Here is a 21,620-nt window from a genome sequence, read left to right as displayed (position 1 = left end):
GGGTCCCAGTCCACCAGCCTGAACGGTGGAAATTCACTAGCTCAGAATTGGGGTCTTAGTCCACCAGCCCGAATGGTGGAAATTCACTAGCTCAGAATTGGGGTCTTAGTCCAACAGCCTGAATGTTTGAAATTCACATTAGACGACACAAAAAATTACACACACACAAAAACTTACACACACTCAAAAAAACTTACACACACACACAAACTTACACACACACACACATGAAAACTTACACACACACGCAAAAACTTACACACACAGGCAAAAACTTACACACACACACACACAAAAACTTACACACAAACACACACACAAACTTACATATGCACACTAAAACTAACATTCACACAAAAAATTAAATTCACACAAAAACTTACACAAACACACACACACAAAACTTACACACGCACACACAAACACGAAAACACACACACAAACACAAACACTTACACACACACACAAAAACTTACACACACACACACACCCACACAAAAACTTACACATTAACAAAAAAAAAAACTCACACACACATGCACAAAAACTTACACACACACACACACACACACAAAAAAACACACACACACACAAAAACATAAACACACACCCCAAAACAAACACACACAAAAACTAACACACACACACACACAAAAACTTACACATTCACTCTAAAACTTACATGCTCACAAAAACTTACATTCACACAAAAAATTACACACACACAAAACTAACACACACACACACACTAAAACTCACACACAAACACGCCAAAACTTACGCACACACAAAAACTAACACACACACACACACACACACACACACACACACACACACAAAAAAACTAACACATGAACACAAAAAAACACACACACACGCACAAAACTTACACACACACACACATACACAAACTTACACACACACACACTAAAACTTACACACACACGCCAACACTTACACACACAAAAAAAATGAAACATTAACACTATAACTGACACAAAAACACACGAAAACTTAAACACACAAGCCAAAACTTACACACACACACACACACAAACTTACACACACACACACACACAAACTTACACACACACACACACACACAAAAAAACTTACAAATCCAAAAGAAAACAAAAAACAAAAAAAAAACAAAAAAAAACACAAAAAAATACAAACACACACACACACAAAACGTAAACACACACACACACACGAAAACTCACACACACACGCCAAAACAGACACACACACAAAAACTAACACACACACACACACACACACAAAACTTACACATGAACACAAAAAAACTCACACACACACGCACAAAACTTACACACACACACACACACACAAAACCACACACACACACACGAAAACTTACACACACACACCAAAACTTACACACACAAAAACTTACACACACACACACAAACTTACACACACAAAAAACTTACACAAACAAAAACTTACACACACACACACACACACACACACACACAAACAAAAACAAACACACAAAAAAATTATATCAACACGAAAAATATAAGAAACACAAAAACAAACACACACACACAAAAACTAACACCCACACTCAAAAACTAACAAGCACACAAAAACTTACATTCACACATAAACTAACACAAACACACAAAAAATTACACACACGCACAAAAAATTACACACACACACACACAAAAACTTACACACACACACACACGAAAACTAACACACACACTCCAAAACAAGCACACACACACAAAAAATTACACACACACAAACACACAAAAACTAACACAATCACAATAAAACTAACAATCACACAAAAACTTATACACACACACACACTAAAACTGACACACACACGACAAAACTTACACACACAAGAGCTTAGACACACAAAAACTTACACACACACACACACAAACACACCTACACGCAAACTTACACACACACACACAAAAAAACACACACACAAAACTTACACACACACACACACACAAAAACTTACACCCACACGCAAACACACACACACACACAAAAACTTACACACACACACGAAAACATACGCACACACACACACACACACGCACAAAAACATACACACACACAAAAACTTACACACACGCACAAAAACTTACACACACACACACGAAAACTTATGCACACACACGAAAACTACCATATCACAGTTACATTGTCTTATTTTTTCAAATTTTATTTTGAATTTCTATCGTTAAATGCAAGAGTTGGAATATTTCAGTAGTGACTTGCTGTGCTTTACCTTCTCATAGTTACATTCTCATGATTTTTCGAAGTTCATTTAGAATTTCTGTCATGAAATGCAAGAGTTGGAAAATTGGGGTCTTAGTCCACCAGCTCAGTATTGGGGACCCAGTCCACCAGCCTGAACGGTGGAAATTCACTAGCTCAGAATTGGGGTCATAGTCCACCAGCCTGAAAGGTGGAAATCCACTAGCTCAATATTGGGGTCTCAGTCCACCAGCCTGAATGGTGGAAATTCACTAGCTCAGAATTAGGGTCATAGTCCACCAGCCTGAATGGTGGAAATTCACTAGCTCAGAATTGGGGTCTTAGTCCACCAGCCTGAATGGTTGAAATTCACAGTAGACGAGGTTACGTGCGCGCACACACAGAGAGAGAGACGACTAACACACAGGGACAACACACACACAAAGAGACGACACCTAACCTTTTCCGGCGAGTATGGTTAGGTTAGGTTAGGCTAGATTAAGTTAGGTTAGGTTAAGTTAGGTTAGGTTAGCCCATGTACGCTTCACTTAGGTTAGCTTAGGTTAGGTGAGAGACAGGCAAAAAGTTAGGTGCATGATTAGGTTAGGTTAGGTTAGGTTAGATTAATTTAGGTTAGGTTAAGTTAGGTTAGGCTAGGTTAGCATACGTCCGCCCGCGTCCGAAGGCTACCCTCGCCAACCCTAACTTAACCTAACCTAACTTAATCTAACCTAAGCTAACCTAATCATACACCTAACTTTTTGCCTGTCTGTGTAAGTTTTTGCGTGTGGGTGTAAGTTTTTGTGTGTGTGTGTGTGTGTAAGTTTTTGTGTGTCTAAGCTGTTGTGTGTGTAAGTTTTGACGTGTGTGTGTAAGTTTTCGTGTGTGTGTATAAGTTTTTGTGTGCATGTAAGTTTTCGTGTGCATGTGTAAGTGTTTGTGTGTGTGTGTGTGTGTGTGTGTAAGTTTTTGTGTTTGTGTGTAAGTTTTGGCGTGTGTTTGTAAGTTTTCGTGTGTGTGTGTGTAAGTTTTTGTGCGTGTGTGTAAGTTTTTGTGTGTGTGTGTGTAAGTTTTTGTGTGAATGTAAGTTTTTGTGTGCATGTAAGTTTTTGCGTGTGTGTGTACGTTTTTGTGTGTGTGTGTAAGTTTTTGTTTGTCTAATCTTTTGCGTGTTTATATATGTTTTTTTGTTTTTGTGTTTATGTGTGTGTGTGTTTTTGTGTGTGTGTTTTTGTTTTTGTGGGCTTTATTTTTTTTTGTGTGTTTGTGTTTTATTTTGTGTGTGTGTGTGTGTGTGTGTGTAAGTTTTTGTGTGTGTGTAAGTTTTGGTGTGTGTGTGTAAGTTTTCGTGTGTGTGTGTGTGTAAGTTTTGTGTGTGTGTGTGTGTGTGTAAGTTTTTGTGCGTGTGTGTGTGAGTTTTTATGTGTTCATTTGTAAGTTTTTGTGTGTGTGTGTGTGTGTGTGTAATTTTTTGTGTGTGTGTAAGTTTTGGCGTGTGTGTGTGAGTTTTCGTGTGTGTGTGTGTGTAAGTTTGTGTGTGTGTGTGTGTGTAAGTTTTTGTGTGCATGTAAGTTTTTGTGTGCATGTAAGTTTTCGTGTGCATGTGTAAGTTTTTGTGTGTGTGTGTGTGTGTGTGTGTAATTTTGTGTGTTTGTGTGTGTTTAATTTTTTGCGTGTGTGTGTGTGTATGTTTTGACGTGTGTGTGTAAGTTTTAGTGTGTGTGTGTGTAAGTTTTCGTGTGCATGTGTTAGTTTTTGTGTGTGTGTAAGTTTTGGCGTGTGTGTGTGAGTTTTCGTGTGTGTGTGTTTAAGTTTTTTTTGTGTGTGTGTTTTTTTTATTTTTTGTGCGAGTGTGTGTTATTTTTTTTGTGTGTTAATTTGTAATTTTTTTTTGTGTTTGTTTGTGTTTTTGTGTTTTTTTTTGTGTGTGTATTTTTTTTTGTGTGTGTGTAAGTTTTTGCGTGTGTGTGTGTGATTTTTAGTGTGTTTGTGTGTTTTAGTTTTGTGTGTGTGTAAGTTTTTGTGTTCATGTAAGTTTTTGTGTGCTTGTAAGTTTTCTTGTGCATGTGTTAGTTTTTGTGTGTGTGTGTGTGTGTGTGCGTGCGTGTGTAAGTTTTCGTGCGTGCGTGTGTAAGTTTGTGCGTGTGATGTGTGTGTGTGTGTGTGTGTGTGTGTGTGTGTGTGTGTGTGTGTGTGTGTGTGTGTGTGTGTGTGTGTGTGTGTGTGTGTGTGTGTGTGTGTGTGTGTGTGTGTGTGTGTGTGTGTGTGTGTGTGTGTGTGTGTGTGTGTGTGTGTGTGTGTGTGTGTGTGTGTGTGTGTGTGTGTGTGTGTGTGTGTGTGTGTGTGTGTGTGTGTGTGTGTGTGTGTGTGTGTGTGTGTGTGTGTGTGTGTGTGTGTGTGTGTGTGTGTGTGTGTGTGTGTGTGTGTGTGTGTGTGTGTGTGTGTGTGTGTGTGTGTGTGTGTGTGTGTGTGTGTGTGTGTGTGTGTGTGTGTGTGTGTGTGTGTGTGTGTGTGTGTGTGTGTGTGTGTGTGTGTGTGTGTGTGTGTGTGTGTGTGTGTGTGTGTGTGTGTGTGTGTGTGTGTGTGTGTGTGTGTGTGTGTGTGTGTGTGTGTGTGTGTGTGTGTGTGTGTGTGTGTGTGTGTGTGTGTGTGTGTGTGTGTGTGTGTGTGTGTGTGTGTGTGTGTGTGTGTGTGTGTGTGTGTGTGTGTGTGTGTGTGTGTGTGTGTGTGTGTGTGTGTGTGTGTGTGTGTGTGTGTGTGTGTGTGTGTGTGTGTGTGTGTGTGTGTGTGTGTGTGTGTGTGTGTGTGTGTGTGTGTGTGTGTGTGTGTGTGTGTGTGTGTGTGTGTGTGTGTGTGTGTGTGTGTGTGTGTGTGTGTGTGTGTGTGTGTGTGTGTGTGTGTGTGTGTGTGTGTGTGTGTGTGTGTGTGTGTGTGTGTGTGTGTGTGTGTGTGTGTGTGTGTGTGTGTGTGTGTGTGTGTGTGTGTGTGTTATCCCGGCGGCGCTTCTCTGGTCCGGGGGACCTTTGGGGGCCGGGGGGGCCTTTGGGGCACAGGGAGGGCCTTTGGGCACAGGGAGGGCCTTTGGGGGCCTGGGGGACCGGTGGAGGGCCTGTGGGCCCCTGCTGGCCTTTGGGGCGCTCGCGGGGCCTTTGGGGGGGCCCGGGGCGGGCTTGTGGGGGTCTGGTTGGGCATGTGGGGCCCCGGGAGGCCGTTGGGGTGCGGGGAGGCCTGTGGGGGACCGGGGGAGGGCCTTTGGGACCCCGTTGGTCCTTTGGGAGCCCGGGGGACCTTTGAGGACCAGGGGAGGGCCTTTGGGGCAGTTGGGGGTCGGTGGAGGGCCTTTGGGACCCCGTTGGTCCTTTGGGAGCTCGATGGGCCTTTGGGGGGCCCGGGGATGGCCTTTGGGGGTCTGGGTGGGCCTTTGGGGGCGCCGGTGGCCCTTTGAGAGCTTGGGGGGGTCTTTGAGGGTCCGGAGGGACAGTTGGGGGCCTGAGGGACATTTGGGGACCGGTGGAGGGCCTTTGGGAGCGTGGGGGGCTTTTGAGGACCGGAGGCTTCCTTCGGGGTTGGGGTAGGAGGATTGGAACCCTTTGGGGTTGGGTTAGAGGACCTCACAACACTGTTCATATGAAACTTGTGTATTATAACGACCACACTCAAAACCTCTTCCAAAATCTCTTCAAAAATCTTCTTTTAAAATGTCTCTATCTGTTTCGCCGAAATAGTTCCATAACCTGTCTAAAACGGTTTCGCCCAAATAATCCCTAAACGTAAATTCAGCGTGTTCCTTTGTTATTGGCATCTCTGCGCTAACGCATTTCAAATTAATAAGAAACCTTTTCGCGCGCTAAAACAATTCATCGCTAAGATGTTTCTTGCCTAATTGTTTCCATGGCCTTTGGTTATTAATATCCTTTGGAGTTCGACCAAAAGAGTTGTTCCCGAGGCAAAGACATTAATGATTTGGATCTAGTCCTGGAGAAATATTTCTAGGTCGAAAATTTTTAAAGTCTGACAGATGATGTCATTGATTGATTGATCTGTCAAGAAAGGGGAAATTAATTTGTTGTTTCTAAGGGGAATTATTGATTCACGATAGGTGAATTGAGGTCGACAGCACAGGTGTTCCAAGGTCGATGTTGTTGTTGTTGTAAGTGCACGCTCTCAGCGAATGTCAAGGTCGATGTTGTTGTTGTGAAATTTAGGTCATTGACTCCATTAACCACGTGTTCTCCCTAATGACTCTATGCCCATATTTGGTGCCCCGTCAGTATTCTATGCCCATATATGGACCATAAACAACGTGGTTCGTACCGGTGTTGTAAGTGCACGCTCTCAGTGAATGTCAAGGTCGATGTTGTTGTTGTTGACACACTTTGATTACGCAATCAATTTAGGTCATTGACCCCATTACGTAATCATTCTCCCTAGGGAGGCTATGCCCTTATTTGGAGCCCTGTCAGTATTCTATGCCCATATAAGGAGCCCGGTCACGAGTAACACCCCCTCCTCTACTGTTAATAGTGGCCAACTAGGCTAGTATAACTTATTACCATTGCTCCGAGGGCTTTGAAGGGGGGGGGGGGTTGGCATCCCCAACGACTGAATTACTGGACCTTTCAACTATGTTGAACAAAGTGGTGATCTCAAATTTTTGATTGGATGCTCAAATTTTTTATATATAATATATATATATTATATGTATATATATATATATATATATATATATATATATATATATATATATATATATATATATATATATATATATATATATATATATATATATTGTGCCTACATCCTTCTTTACTTAAGCAGTGCTATTTCGCTGCCTCTGAAAAACGCGAGTTCGAATGTCAGGGATTTTGATATTTTAATTTATGCAGTAAAACCTGTCTTATTTAACACGTTCATGAGTAGAATATGCAATAAAACTGGTAAACTGAATGTTTCCTTCGGTTTTCACTACCTTATAACAAAAAATTTCCTTTTTAGACTACCCCGTAGTCCAAATAGTCAAATTGTATCTGCTCCCTATATTCTTCGGGCGAAAGAGAAACTCTCCACTTGAATAATTTATTGCTAAGCAGCAGAGGGTTGTAAAGACTCTCCACTATAGATTGTTCGAAAGCGTAGAAATAATTATTTTAGATGGCAGAAAATTTCCACAGTTTTGTTTTTAACAGTGTAGGATAGTTTACTTACTTGTCCTTGTACTTGTGGTGGGAATCAGGCTTTTCGATCTTCCCGGTATCGAGGATCTTCGAAACTGTTTGGACAATGTAGTGTGGTCTGCTGCCAGCTATTCTGCAAGTGGGAGCCATTGGGTTGTCCATTTGTGTCAGAACTTCACTGAACCTTAAATAGGTTTAAGATCTGATTTAGCCAGGTCCCACCAGTTTTTTAGAGGCTCAGCTAGAAAGATTGGGTCAGGTAGGTACCCAGATGACTTCAGTAAGACATGGCCTAACCATTTCAGTCGGTATTCTTTGATCGTGAGGGCAACATTTCTCTTGACGCCGCACAGTCATCGTATATCCACGTTTGATATGCGGTCACACAGGTGTATCCTGAGGATACTTCGTAGACAGGTATGCTCGAACGCCTTCAGTGCATTTTGATTCAGTTGCTTTACCGACCAAGTTTCGCTTCCGTAAAGAAGGATGGTTCAATCTGCAGCCAAGTAGATTCGGACTTTAGTGCGTACACTAATTTAACTAATTTAATGGCGGTTCCATAATGGTTTACTGCGGGAAGCAAAGATCGTCTGTGCTTTCTGCAATCGCTACTGAATATCGGCGTCTGAAGATCCATCGATAAGAAGTTGAGAGCCAAGGTATGTGAAGCTGCTGACCTTATCCAACTGCACTTGGTTAACAGTTAGTGAATAAGGATCAGGGTGGCTTATTAACATAAATTTTGTCTTCCCTCTGCTAACTTTCAGTACAATGTGATCTCCCCAAGTCACCACATCATCGAACAAAGCTCTGCTTTCTCTGGGTCTAAGAGGATTCCATCATCATCAGCGTAATCATAGTCTTCAAATTAAAGGCTCTGTCCCAATCTGATCTCCTAGACGAGAAGAAATGGCATTCTCGAGCACCCAATCAATACAATAGTTAAGCAGAGTTGGAGACATGACGCAGCCCTGTTTTGCTCCAAACTCAACCAGGAAGTCTTCGTTCTCTTCTTCATAAACTCGAAATCGGCTCACTGACCCCTCGTAGAATTCCTTAAGCAGTACGATAAATTCCAAGGGCATTCTTTCATTTTCTAGAATTTTCCAAAGTTTTTGGTGAGTCATCTAGTCGAAGGCGTCAAGGAAGTCCAGTAATATCAGAATAAGGGGCAGGTTATGCCATTCAAACGGCTGGATAATAAGACAAAGTACAAAAATATTATCAACTCTACCCGACTACAGCTTCTTCCCGGATGGATGCTGGCTTGGTTTTCACGGGCTCTTTTCTTTCTTGCCCCTTTGAAGCGGTTCAAGAGAATAATCCCAATTTTTTTTTTTTTACCGTAATGTCGATTAGACTTATTCCCCAGAAATTTTGGCACTCGGTTTTATTTGCTTTCCTATAGAATGGGAAAATAACGGATGTCTTCCAATCCTTTTTGGAAGTTGATTTTGCTTGCTTTGGGACTTCTGTTGGTTTTCTTGAAGATATGGCTTGTTGATTTTTCGACTTCGTCGCCATATTCGAAACAGCGGTGCCTACCGGGAACACCATAGGATGGTTGGCTTTCTTACTTCTCGACACCCGTGCCAAGGGTGTCGCGTCGCTTTCCGGGAACGCGTAGCCATAATTATAACTTTTCTTGGTGTTTTCTTGGTGTTCATCCATCAATGTTTCTTGGGAATAGAGTTGACCGCAAGGTAATATGAAGTGTTTCCTTGCAACAGCTGGGAGTCGAACCTCAGTCTCAAAAGTTTCCCGGCGCAGCTTTATCCATTACGCTGTTTGTGCACATACTTCCTTTGGTCCTGGCCATGTTTGTCAGATATGCCCGACTGAATAGTTTAAAAAATTACTAGATGGCATTTCAATTCTAAACTGATACAAGGCGTAGGTATGTACTCAAAGATACGCCCTGTAACAAAACTTGATTTTTAGGAAACTGGTAAGATACGCCCTTTGATCCTTGTGGTGTCGAAATAACGTTAGCTAAAATTTGTTAAATACAATTTATGTCAGATTCCTATTTAATCATAATAGATAACTTAAGAGATAATTATAATAGACCATAATATCATCATTATATTGTCATAGATAATTTGATCACAAAATAGATAACTCCTATGTACATGCGTGCCTCATGTCTTCTTCCTTTATAGTTGGAATTACCAAAATTAAGTTATTTGGAGTATTCATTTCTGTTTATTGTAGGTAATACGTCCAGATCTGGAAGAGTTGTCAAACGTTCTCAAAGGTCAGAAGATTTTTACTATGGAGATGAAGATGAAGGATTGAAAAATCTTCGAGCATCAGCAGCTGGTATTTCTAAAACTTTTACGTCTATTTTAGATCTTTTGAAAAAGGCTTCATCAACATCTAATGGGAAAGTAATGAAGGTTGCAGCGATAGCTGCTACCTACAAAAAAAATTTAAACACGGCCCATAGTAACCAAAAATGTAAAAATGCTTAAAAAAACTGGCTCTTAAGATAAAATTGCCATTTGAAAATGATCCAGGAATCGTAACTATGATTTTGATTAGTCTTAATTGTAATAATGTATTGTGAAAACAAATTTATGGGAATTTTGAAAGATGGAATCAAAACCCTAAAAAATGGAGTCAGATCGAAATGAAAACTGCACCTTTGGAATTTCCATGGTCGGAAACCACACAGAGGAGAGGATAGTTACAACCCCCTTCTCCCGAAAATTGAACAACAATGCAATTTTTTTGCATGAGTAGCACCGATGTGTTTTTTTTTTTTTTTTTTTTTTTTTTTTTTTTTTTTTTTTTTATCGCCATCACGAAACAGGAACATCATAGGGAGCTATTTAAGGGTTGATTTTGAAAGGTAGTTGCAATGTCTATTGTCTTTCGTAATTAGCAAAAGATAATATTGCAGTTAAATTTAATTTTTGACTAAAAACTGTATCTTTGTATAAAAGATGGGTACTGGGTGACCCGGCTTTGCCCAAGCCCCGGCACTTGGCAGACTTGTATGTATTTGATTCTCTTATCTTTATTAGTAAAATCTAAGAAATTCTGGAATAAATCCAACTCGTTCTTCCTGTTATTGCATCAAAGAATCATCTATTTTATAGGATTTGTTTTGTTGTCGCACGTATTGCGATTCTTACTGTTGCTTCTTTTCTAACTGCAGGTCTCATTTATAATTTGATGTGATCATCTCCTTCGCTTTTCTTCTAATTTCGAATTTTGTTGTCCCTTATTGTTATTTGAGATTCATAGTAATGCTTTTTGTCTCATGTCTAGCCAAGATCTCGTTTGTGCTTTATTTTTGTACATCATTATATCAAACATTTTTTCATGCCTTTTGCTTTAGCTGTTTGGATTCACTCAAAATAGTTTTCAAGAAGAAAAAATAATGCATGTGTATTTGCATAAATAAATACACAGCTGCTCATTAAAAAGGAGTATATATATTCATTATTTTTTAGCTTTAAGTCACGAGGTGTCAAATAAGCAATTTCAATTGAATTAATATATTCTGGCGTGAATTCAATTACTCCTTCCTGTTAGTGCATCAAATAATCATCCATTCGTAGGATTTGGTTTCTTTTGGGACTTCTCGATGTAATTCTTACTGTTGCTTCTCTTCTAACCACAGATTTCATTTACGATTTGATGTATTCTTTGCGATGCTGGTTCTCATGTACCTTCTAACCGTAGATCTCATCTGCTTTTTATTTTTGTGCATTTTAACCTCCGACTTTTTTCCATGTCCTTTACTTTGGCTGCTCACATTCATTCAAAATAATGTGTAGTTTTGCATGACGCCAGAGATATAAGAAAAACTTACATAAAAATATAAATTTTTTACTTTTATAATCAAATAATATTAATATTTTGATTACTAAATATCAGTATATGTATATTAAACTGACAGTGCACATTCATTTATATTTTTTTCAGTAAAGTGCAAATTTTGTTGTGGCCTTGGGAAGGCATAGGGGTTTTCGCCCAACTTATTTTGATTTCTGCTCGTTTTGAGTTTGACTCGGTTATTTATTGTAATTTCTCTTCGTTGTGGGTTTCATTTATTTATCGATGCTGATTTGTGGTAGTTTCATGCTTGGTAGATCATTTGATTTTATTTTTGCTCATTTTTTGTTTAATGGAGTTCTTTACTTTTCTTTGAAAAACTTATTTTGTGGAAAAAGTTTGTTTAATTAAATTCTGTTCACTTTATATTGACATAGTCTTTTCAGGGAAAAAGAAAATAATACTTTAAATCTTTTCGTTTTTTAAGACTTTATAGTTTGGCCTGCTATTTGTATGCTAGAGAAAACTTTTCAGCAATTTTTAACAACATACACCCTTTTAAAAATCTGGACACAAATAGTACTGTTTAATTTAGTTTCATACCTCCTCTAGTTGACCTGAAATGGAAAACTTGATACTATTTGCAAAAAAAATCTGTTTACTTTCTTTGATAGCTTGGATACACTTACGCTATATTGATTTTGTTAAAGTTTAAGAGCAAAAGTAGCCCCGAAAGTTTGAATATAATATCCTCAGTCATTCTTGGAATACTGCTGAGATGCCTTATTGGGAATTAGCATTAACACAGTGCGTTTTGATTTAATTTTAAGGCGACATTTAGTTTTTAAACATAATAGGCAAATAGGAGGGTGGGAGTGGGAGGGGGATTAGTTGCCCTCCAATTATTTTCGACTATTAAAAAGGGCATTAGCCCCTTCTATTTTCAATCGAATGAGCCCTTTTCGAAGTTCCTAAGGCAAATCTTTAGATAGAATATGACCTGGTCTAAACAACAACAACAACAAAAAATAAAATATTATACCCACTTGGACCTTTACTATAAAAATCTCAACCCTTTCAATCACTTTCGACTATTAAAAAGGGCACTTGGCCTTTCGATTTCCAATCGAATGAGCCCTTTTTGAAACGACAACGCTTTCTATAAACACCAAACACCATATAAAAAGGGCACTAGCCATTTCACTTTCCAATGGAATGAGCCCTTTTTGAAGTTTCTACGACAACGCTTTCTATAAAAACCTTATATGCCCCCAGAGCATAACTTACAGCCCTTGCCCTGAGGGCTGTGTGTGTGGGGGGGGGGGGTTGTCATCCTCAAAGACCTAATTTCCAGAACTTAAAACTACGTTGTATAAAATGGCAATCTCAAAGTTTTGATTAAATGTGTTTGGGGAAAAGGTGGACATTAAAGGGGGGTTAGTTGCCTTCCAATCACTTTCGACTATTAAAAAGGGCACTAGCCCTTTGAATTTCAAATTCATTCAGCTTTTTTTGAAATTTCTATAACAAAATTTTCTATAAAAAACCTTATATGCACCCAAAGCATAAATTACAGCACTTGTATTAAGGGTTTTGGGGGACTATCCTCCTCAGAAACATATTTTTTATCTAAAAACCAACTACGTTAAAAAAAATAGTTGTCTAAAAATTTTGATTGGATGTGTTTCGGGAAATGGTGGGCGTGGAAGGGAAAACAAAAAAAAATACATTGTGCCAACATCGTTCTTTACTTATATATACATAATCATAGGCAGCGCGATCGCGCTACCTATGATTATAATTTTGCTTTGCCTTCGAACAGCAGATCTCGTTATGTAACGTCTTCCTTTGTAATTCATTGTGATTTTTGCTGTTCCTTGTTCCATGCCTTTTTCTTTAGCTATTCAGGGTCATTTGTCATCTTGTGTAATGCTGTAACCGTCATATATGCTAAAATGATACGACCTCTCCTGGGGGAAAATGATGTAATTTATTGTCTTGAAATGTGTATAAATACGAAATCACTCACATGATTTTTTCCCCTAAATTAAGGCTCTAAATGGTTTTTATCAAACTCGTGACCCATCTAGATAGTCTTTTCAGGCCATAAAATCCCAGTATGCTAATTTTCAAAACAATAAATATGGAGCCGTTTTTAAGAATTTTTTTTTACATAAATACATATACAGTTGCTCGTTAAAATGTAAATCAGGATGCATAAAAACAATGTTGTACATGAAAATTACTTTAAAGAGTGGCTATATAAAAGGGATGACTGACAACGTGGTTTGCCCTTTACTAGTTTTTTGTTAAGAAAAATTAGCAGTCGAACTTGTGCTGAAACCTAGCTAGTGTATAGTGGGAAAGGTGTTTTTTGCAATCATGTTAAGTAGTAACCGTTCTATATATTTCACCAGTGATTGCGTAATATGCCTTACCACGGGCCAGGCATCTATATATTTAAACCATACACCGGAGGCAAAGATGAGTGTGTAAGTTTTAAAGTAATTGGGTTAGCTTGGTAATTTGCAAAGAGTTATCATTTCTGGAGTAATTTAAAATATCATATAGACTATCTTTGATGCTAAATACTTGATCTACACCCCCGTACTACACATATTTTTACGCCAGTTCTATTCTACGGATCATTACACCTTTATCAGGAGGAATCATTATAATTTGATTGATGATTATAATTTGAATAAAAGGACTGGTTTTATTTAAAATTAATATTATTAAGATAATTGAATTCAAATAGAATATTTTATTTACAAGGATATTAGTGAAAAAAAAAATGAGTGGTGCATTTACACTATTGGAGATTAATGATGGAACCGAACGCAGCAGAAGCAGCGATATACGATTACCGAATGCAGATATGGAAAAAACTGCTGGATGTAGACTATATCTTGAGCTGGACATTATGCAGACTAGAACTGTGATATCATAAAACAAATTTAAGCATGGGGAGCAACAGTATTTTGCTGGAAAGGTGAATACTTTTCAAATAAAAGCTTTTGTCACCGCTAGATATCAAGTCTAAATAGATTTATGAGAACAACAGGCATGACTTCAGATTATTTTTGTAATTTTTTTTAATAAATATGTTTCTTCATATTCTATATTTTTCTTTCTTAATCTATCGTAATTTCGTATCCATTCCAGAGTACAACAAGAAATTTTGGTTATTAAGAATTTGGTCTTGATTTGAGAAAGAGCGAGTCATGAGGAATCTAGTTCTTATCGAAAAACATTTAATTCTATATGATGATTTTCTAGATTTGTATATTCTAAGGAAGATATTTGCTCTAGTAATGCTTGTCGATATTATTAAAACTGATTCTCCACCATTAGACTCTTGCATGAAGCTTCTAAATCGTGGTACAACTTCATTTAAAAAATTTTTTGATCTATTGATTACTAAACTACAAGATGATAGTGTTGATTTGCTTTTAAACAAGAGTTTATAAATATTTGACTTTTTTTCAAAGTCAATTAGGTGCTCTTTTTGGTCTGACTCCTCTCTCTCTCTCTCTCATACAATTTTTTTTTGTTGCTAGCTCCTTTCAGGTGTGATAGCTTGTTTGTTAACTCTCTTAACAATTTTCAAAGAAAGTCCGTTATTTCTTTATTAACAAGGCCGTTGGTCATCATGTGAGACTTACACAATGATTGTGGAGTATGATGAAAAGTGTGGATTATGCAACCCGTGTAAATTGCATAGAGGATATGCTGTACAAATTAAAGGTTGTAATTCCTGTCTTGAAGAGGTATGTGACTCTCATCCTAGAGGTCACCTATGCTCCAATTGTCATTATGATAAATGCAAGCAGTGGGAGAGTACATATCCCGGTATGATTGGAAAGAATCCTGAGCTTGATTTTTTGTTATTGCTACTAGGTTTTTATCGTCGTGTTTTTATATTTTTATTGTAGTATGATACGTGTATGCTTATAAAAATTTTTAAAAACAATATAAAATTGGTTAGACGTCATAGTTGTGAATAAAATTTGATTTATTATTATAATCCCACTGATTTTTATTTTGCTGTGAAGGACTGTGATTCAACACTTGAGGACACTGTTTGTGAAATTGCTTCAAATAGGCAAATTGAAACATGTGACTTCTAGAGAATGAATTAGAAGAGTATTATTGACTATAAAAAGATATATGACACGCGTAAAGTCACACTCTACTGTAGAAAAGGTGACCCTGACATTGCACTACATCAGGATCAGTACACTGTGAATCCAGAAAATCTACCTGCCCTCCCTGTTGTCGACAAATACCTAGTAGTGGATGAAATCTAAAGAGTAGACAAGTCGTTTTATCATGTATATAAATTTTTATTAATAAACAATTTCACATATATTTTTAGAAAATGTTATTCTCAGGTCACAAAAATCAATATTAAATACACTTGTAAGTATATTTTCCACAAGAAAGTCGTTCAATTGACGTAATTCAACACAGATGTCCAAAACTGCTTTTAGGTTTAGCCATAACATCTTAATATGAAAAAGAGTAGTGTATAAAAGCCACATGTCTTAGTCGTTAAATCATGTACTCTTCGTTGATTTTGAATAATGGTTTTCCCACTATTTTCAATAAATCTGCTCATGTATGGAGCGCATAATGTATATAATAGGCCAAGTTGATCAACAAATTCAATTGAACGTGCTGTTTGAAAGATGGCTAACGAATGACCGGTCGTCAAAGGTAATGGACTGCTTTTAACAATGATTAGTATATTGTTAACACTTGAATTTTTTTAAATGAAGTCCAAAGGTAGGCACTAGAACTCGTACTGGGAAATATATGGATCCTTACTAAATACGTTGATTATTTGATTTGTGTTCTTTGCGCTAGGTCTAGTATAAAACTACCGTCAGGTGTGATTTCCCAATAGGTATAAAATTGACTCAATGATACTAGGGTAATACTCTCTGTCAGAGCATCGGTAAATGTACAATCTAAACATGCAGTCCCTGTTCGTACTATGGTTATATCCTATGTACCTGACAAATCCAAAACAATAATCCCATGATCTTTGTGAATTATTGACGAGGTTATTACAATTTAAATGAGTTGATAATCATGATCTAGGGATTGCATAGTCAACTTGTATAGAGCTATATATGATTTTTTGTCAAATGATAGAGTGTACCCAGTGGAATACCATTCACTTTGCACACGAGGCTAGATAGATCAAAAAAATTAAAATCATTTGGGGATTTAGTCAAGGATCCAACAGCGCTGCCACTCTTCACAAAGCTCAAAGTCAAATTTGAATGGATATCTCCATTGATTAATGATGAATAACTATAGATACGAGAGCCAATGGCAATGCGTCGTTGATTGGTGACTGTGTTAGGGACAAAAATTTTAATATTGTTACCGTAGAGTCTTAGCTTCTCCACAGCTACTGCAACAGAGCTCATAACGTGTTGTTTTAGGACGTGGAGAATTGCCGATGTGATAATGACATTTGTATCGGGTGCTACAGGAAGTGTTTTTCTCAAAATGAAATTCGAAGGGGCCATCTATAACCGTATATCATTATTGACATCGGGGGGTAGACCTTGAGATATATTGAATATCTCGTAATTTAATTTTCCAACTAGATGATACTACTGGGTCCCTACTGTAGTAAACTCACCATCAGCATCAACACCTGTTTGATATTCATAGCCCAGAGATTGTCATCTCATCTTCTTGTACGCCTTAGGTATCATCATCATAAATTGTATGTAGCATGCATAGTTTGATAAATTATTGCTAATGCTCACCAATGTTTCATTAATAAATACATTAATTTGTTTGAATAGGTTGTGTAGAATACAGCTTTCATAGGAGAGACCATCTCCGGCATTTGGAGTTGTATTATCTGACTTTTTCTTCAGCACAACATTTAAATCAATAAATGTTGACGACAAATCAATGAAATAGTCTTCATTACAAAATCTCTGATAGTGTATATTGTCCTAGAGTGGGTGGTGATGGTGAAACTGTTCATATTAGCAATACTTTACACTGACATCAACAATTTCATCGCTGAATAGATTCAATGAGGAACTGAGTTATGGATATGATTCATGTTGGTTTAGATATTCCCTATTAAGAGAAGAAATAATTATTTTATCTAACAATCATTTTATTTTTATTCTTCTTCTTCTGTTTCTTATTGTGCTTACTTGTTTTATTTATCACAGTCCTTTTTTATTTCATGTGATTCATGCCTGGGATGAGACTGATAAGTGAATTACATAAACGCATACTTTTTAGTTCATCCCCATTTTTTTGAGATTCCAATTGCTCACCAACACCTCTTGATAAAGATCTAATATTTTTTTTAACACTCTCCATTAAATTCTTGCCCAATTCCCAGTCCTGTAGTGTCGAGGCGGCACAATTTGACACAGCAGGTACAAAATATTTTCTGGAAAGGGGTAGTGCAGAACGAAATAGCCTATCAAACCAGCTACCAATACCATAGCCAGACATTGTCGTCCGTCCCTTGTAGTAGTCCAATCCATTGCCTATTTGACGTGGATTCAAAGCACCAAGATAACAGTCAATATTGGGACAGACAAATTGCGTTCTTCTATTGTTCATTTTTTAGTTTATTGTACCGTCGTCGTTGAAAATGTGTCGAAAATGACATGTAATCACTGCTAAGGCTTTTGACATTGCTAGAGAATCACCTAATTCGGTTCTTAGTGTTAACTGACAGAGTTCCAAATAGGAAGTGTTTACGGGAATATGCTAATAATGCTGTATATTGTAGTGATGAACGTATTCTTGATTAGTTTTTCGTTCAAGAGCTCGGAAGGAGGATGGAGGCAGTTGAGCTATAGACCCGAAATGTTTCCACAAAAAAAGGTTAGAAAAATATACAAGTGTCCACGGAAAAGGCAAGTCGTTAGTCTTAGCATATGAAATTAGCGTGATAAGCACTTATACTATTTACTCAATTGAGCTTAAAGCAAAGAAATTCAGTCATGCTATAATTGGGGATAACCTTTTCATCGGAAATAGGTAAGTTAATATAGATATTGAACTCCTCTTTTGAATGTCTGAAATTAAAAGCTCCTATTTTATGATCAGAGATTGTTTTATTGATAGTATAACATCAATCATTCATACAAGTGAACTCCTCATTGGGAAATTTACAAAATGGGTAATTCATTAAATTAAGTTTTTGGATTTTCTCGTGATCGTCTGGTGGTGGTGTCCAATCAGAGTGTATTATTTTTATTTAATTTTTACTATCCTTTTTAAGTATTTCCCAGTTATATTTGATAATACGTTCTAATAGAGCAACGACATTCGCACCGCAATATGTAACAGTTGGGGATGGTTTTGTTAAAAAATCCCTTTTTGTATTACACTCCTTGTAGAGAGGATTGGAAACGTTTGAAATGAAAGTTACAGATACATCATTGTACATTTTCTATATTGTTAAAACTAACCCAAGAATGTAAATCAGAGTTGTATCCTAGAAGTTGTACGAGTAACTGTTTTTTACGCACAAGAGAATAGGTGTTTTATATCTGTTAAGTTTTATATATATAAATGTCATTTTTAACTGTTTTTAATTCATAGGCATAAGACATATCAAAAATCTCCTCTTCTTTATTATAAGGCAAGCAAGAAGTTAAGTTTGTAGTGTTTAGAAGTTGTTACGCCTTAAAAAGTTCAGTGGACCATAATAACGCCCCCTTTACAAAAACATAACTTTTTCTATTAATTCTGCTCTCATAAATGACATTTAATTTTTTCTTAGTCTTCTTAACACCCGACTATTCGTTGGACTGCTGTTTAAGAAAGCTATCACTTTTATTATCATCCGGATGATTAAATTTTGTTGTCTGACAGTTGGACGATGATTAATAAGCTAGCAAATTTTAAATCAATATGATTTTATAAAGATCACGAATAAAAGCCAGTGTATTTTTTAATGTAAAATATCTTGAAGTTAATAATTTAATTCTACTTATGATTCGTTCTATAAATGCAGCAGTTATAGAACTGTGACTAGGATAGAGCAGTGTACCATAGTTCTCAACTACTTCTGCTACAGGGGGATTAACTAATTTTCAACCGCTACCCATTGGAATTTTTTTTATACGAATTCCGTTTGAGAACATTTGCAATGAACTGAGTAACTTCAAAATCTCTTTTCCATTACAATATACTTTCATATTCAAAACAACTATAAACAATGATTGAAAGTAAGACGTAGTTGTACCGTGTATTCTGACGCCGTTGATGATCATGTAGAGTCAATAGATCTGATTGCATTACATAAAATGGGTAAAAGGCTTTAATTTTTTGATAGTAATTGGCACGAAGTTTCTGATGTTTATACAGAGTTTAACTTGACTGATTCTATTAATAGTCTTTTCAGTTATTAGTGCGAGCACCCGTGGCTTTGCAAAGAATGGTGGGGGAGCATAAATTAACCACCACACCAAAATGGTCATGAGCACCTTTCAGAGCTTCAACATGTTTATTCTCCAACACGTTGCGTAATAACCATTACTCGGTTGTATATTGGCTGTGGGTGGTTTCGTTGATTAGTTGATTCGTATTTCCTTTTTTTCTAGCTATCGGTTGTGGGTTAGTTTTTTCACAAACCGATTTAAAATCTTCTTCTTCAAGTTAATTTTTTCATGATGTCAATGTTGTTGTTGTCGATGATGATGACGATTATGCGGGTTCATTTATTTTTTTAGAATTCGTCTATTACCATTAATACTTTTGTGGAAGCTTAATGTATTTAGAAAGTTGTATAGATGAGTGTCAAATGATAATATTCAATCAATATTTAGAATAATATAATATATTAGATAAAGTTTATTATAGATTTTGCCTTGAATATTAATCCATATACCATGGCTTTCAACTTGAAGGTTATCACGGTCCATGCGAACGTCTAGGGGTCGTGTTAAGTTTTCAAGATATTAGGTTGTCCTTAGCTTTACAAATTTAAATAACAACGAATACAATTACAACTTCTTTAATTTTGTTCCAGCAGCAGCAGCAGAACGTCGAGGAGATGATTCTTTTTTGGTGTCAGCAGCAGCAGCAGCAGCAGTGGACTTTGAGTAATATGCCTTTGGGTTGTCCACTCGGTGAAGTGCATATTGAAGCAAAACTAGTTTTTTATCTTCCTCGATAATTTCATTTTCAAGGCCATTACTCAGATTGTTCTCAATGTTTTCTATGGGCGAGAGAGCAAGTTCTATTGGGATGTATGCATATGTCTTCGACATTCTCTTTTAAATAGGACAGTGTACAATTCATGCAATTATGTGAAGTAAAAGTGTGAAAAAGCCACTACCCGCCTGAAGAAGCCATTCCTTTTTAAAATTATGTAATTTATGCTTATAGGCCCCTGTAAGTACACAGAAACAATATTGCTTTGCCTGTTTCTTAACTACTTCTGGCACTTGAACCTTTACTTAGTTCAGATTTAAAAAAAGTTTAGATCTTAGATTAATGAAATCGTTTTCAATACCATGTTTGAGTATTGCTTTCCTAAGCGGAGGTTTTGAAGTGCTTAGAACTGAAAACAAATGTCTATTTTCATGTAGTTTCTTCAGTGTCATGATAGCTACTAATAGGTCTTTTTATCCTTGGGAAGTGACCAACATTGCCCGAGTGTCGTCAATCCAGGCATATAAACATCCTTCATGAAATTGTCAGATACCTTGGGGGCGTTGCCAATGGATAGCATACAAACTAGACGGCTACTCTTGAAAACTAGATACGAACATATAAAATAAAACTGTAAAAATAGGAAAGTAATAGGTTTATTAGACTTACATGATTAAACATACGGCATCGAACTTCAATAAGCAATGGCAAATACCAGAATGTTCAATACAGGAATGACAATAATATGATAAACTTATTAGAATGCCCGAAAAACACTTCTTCACTCGCATATAACATGAATTCTGATTTTGAGCAATAATCACTATTTTCCATTTGGCCCATCTCCTCTCGGAGGGCCCGTCACTTTACTCTTATGCTGACAAAATCAAACATTATGTAGCCAAAACTACCCAATAGTTTTTTCGCAATATTAATCACTAAATACCCATTTTTCTAATAATACTTCAAACTAAGTTTTAGACAATGTCCTACTCTGTCTTTCTAATACTTTATGTGAAATTCCAATCCATCTCATTAGCATTATGCTTGTAAAAAGTCCATAGTTTTTTCGGCTTTGAAATCTGTCAATAGCGTCTAAAATGTTGAAGAGCATTTCGTTTTGTAGAACAAAGAATGCGAATCTCTACAGAGTACAACGAAAGTACCTTTTGGAATTCTTTGAATTTAATCATCTCTTATTTGGTGCTTTTCGAAGGGATATTTGGCTGATTTATAAATGGGAGT

At 37.0% G+C, this 21,620-nt stretch overlaps 1 protein-coding gene across 2 annotated transcripts in view; it reads left to right on the top strand.

Annotated features, from left to right (window-relative positions):
- Nucleotides 1-21,620, top strand: part of LOC148956381 (HMG box-containing protein 4) — a 113,977-nt gene that overhangs the window by 20,330 nt on the left and 72,027 nt on the right. For both annotated transcript variants that reach the window (XM_089095101.1, XM_089095099.1), the window contains exon 2: nucleotides 9,642-9,749. In XM_089095101.1, coding sequence (XP_088951227.1) covers nucleotides 9,642-9,749 — 108 coding nt within the window. The remainder of the gene's footprint in view (nucleotides 1-9,641; nucleotides 9,750-21,620) is intronic.

Source organism: Artemia sp. Qi Xiang Cuo, chromosome 1 (genome assembly GCF_049724085.1).
Source record: "Artemia sp. Qi Xiang Cuo chromosome 1, ASM4972408v1, whole genome shotgun sequence".
NCBI lineage: Eukaryota > Metazoa > Arthropoda > Branchiopoda > Anostraca > Artemiidae > Artemia > Artemia sp. Qi Xiang Cuo.
Note: the sequence above shows the minus strand (reverse complement) of the source record. Positions and strands in the feature narration are given on the sequence as shown.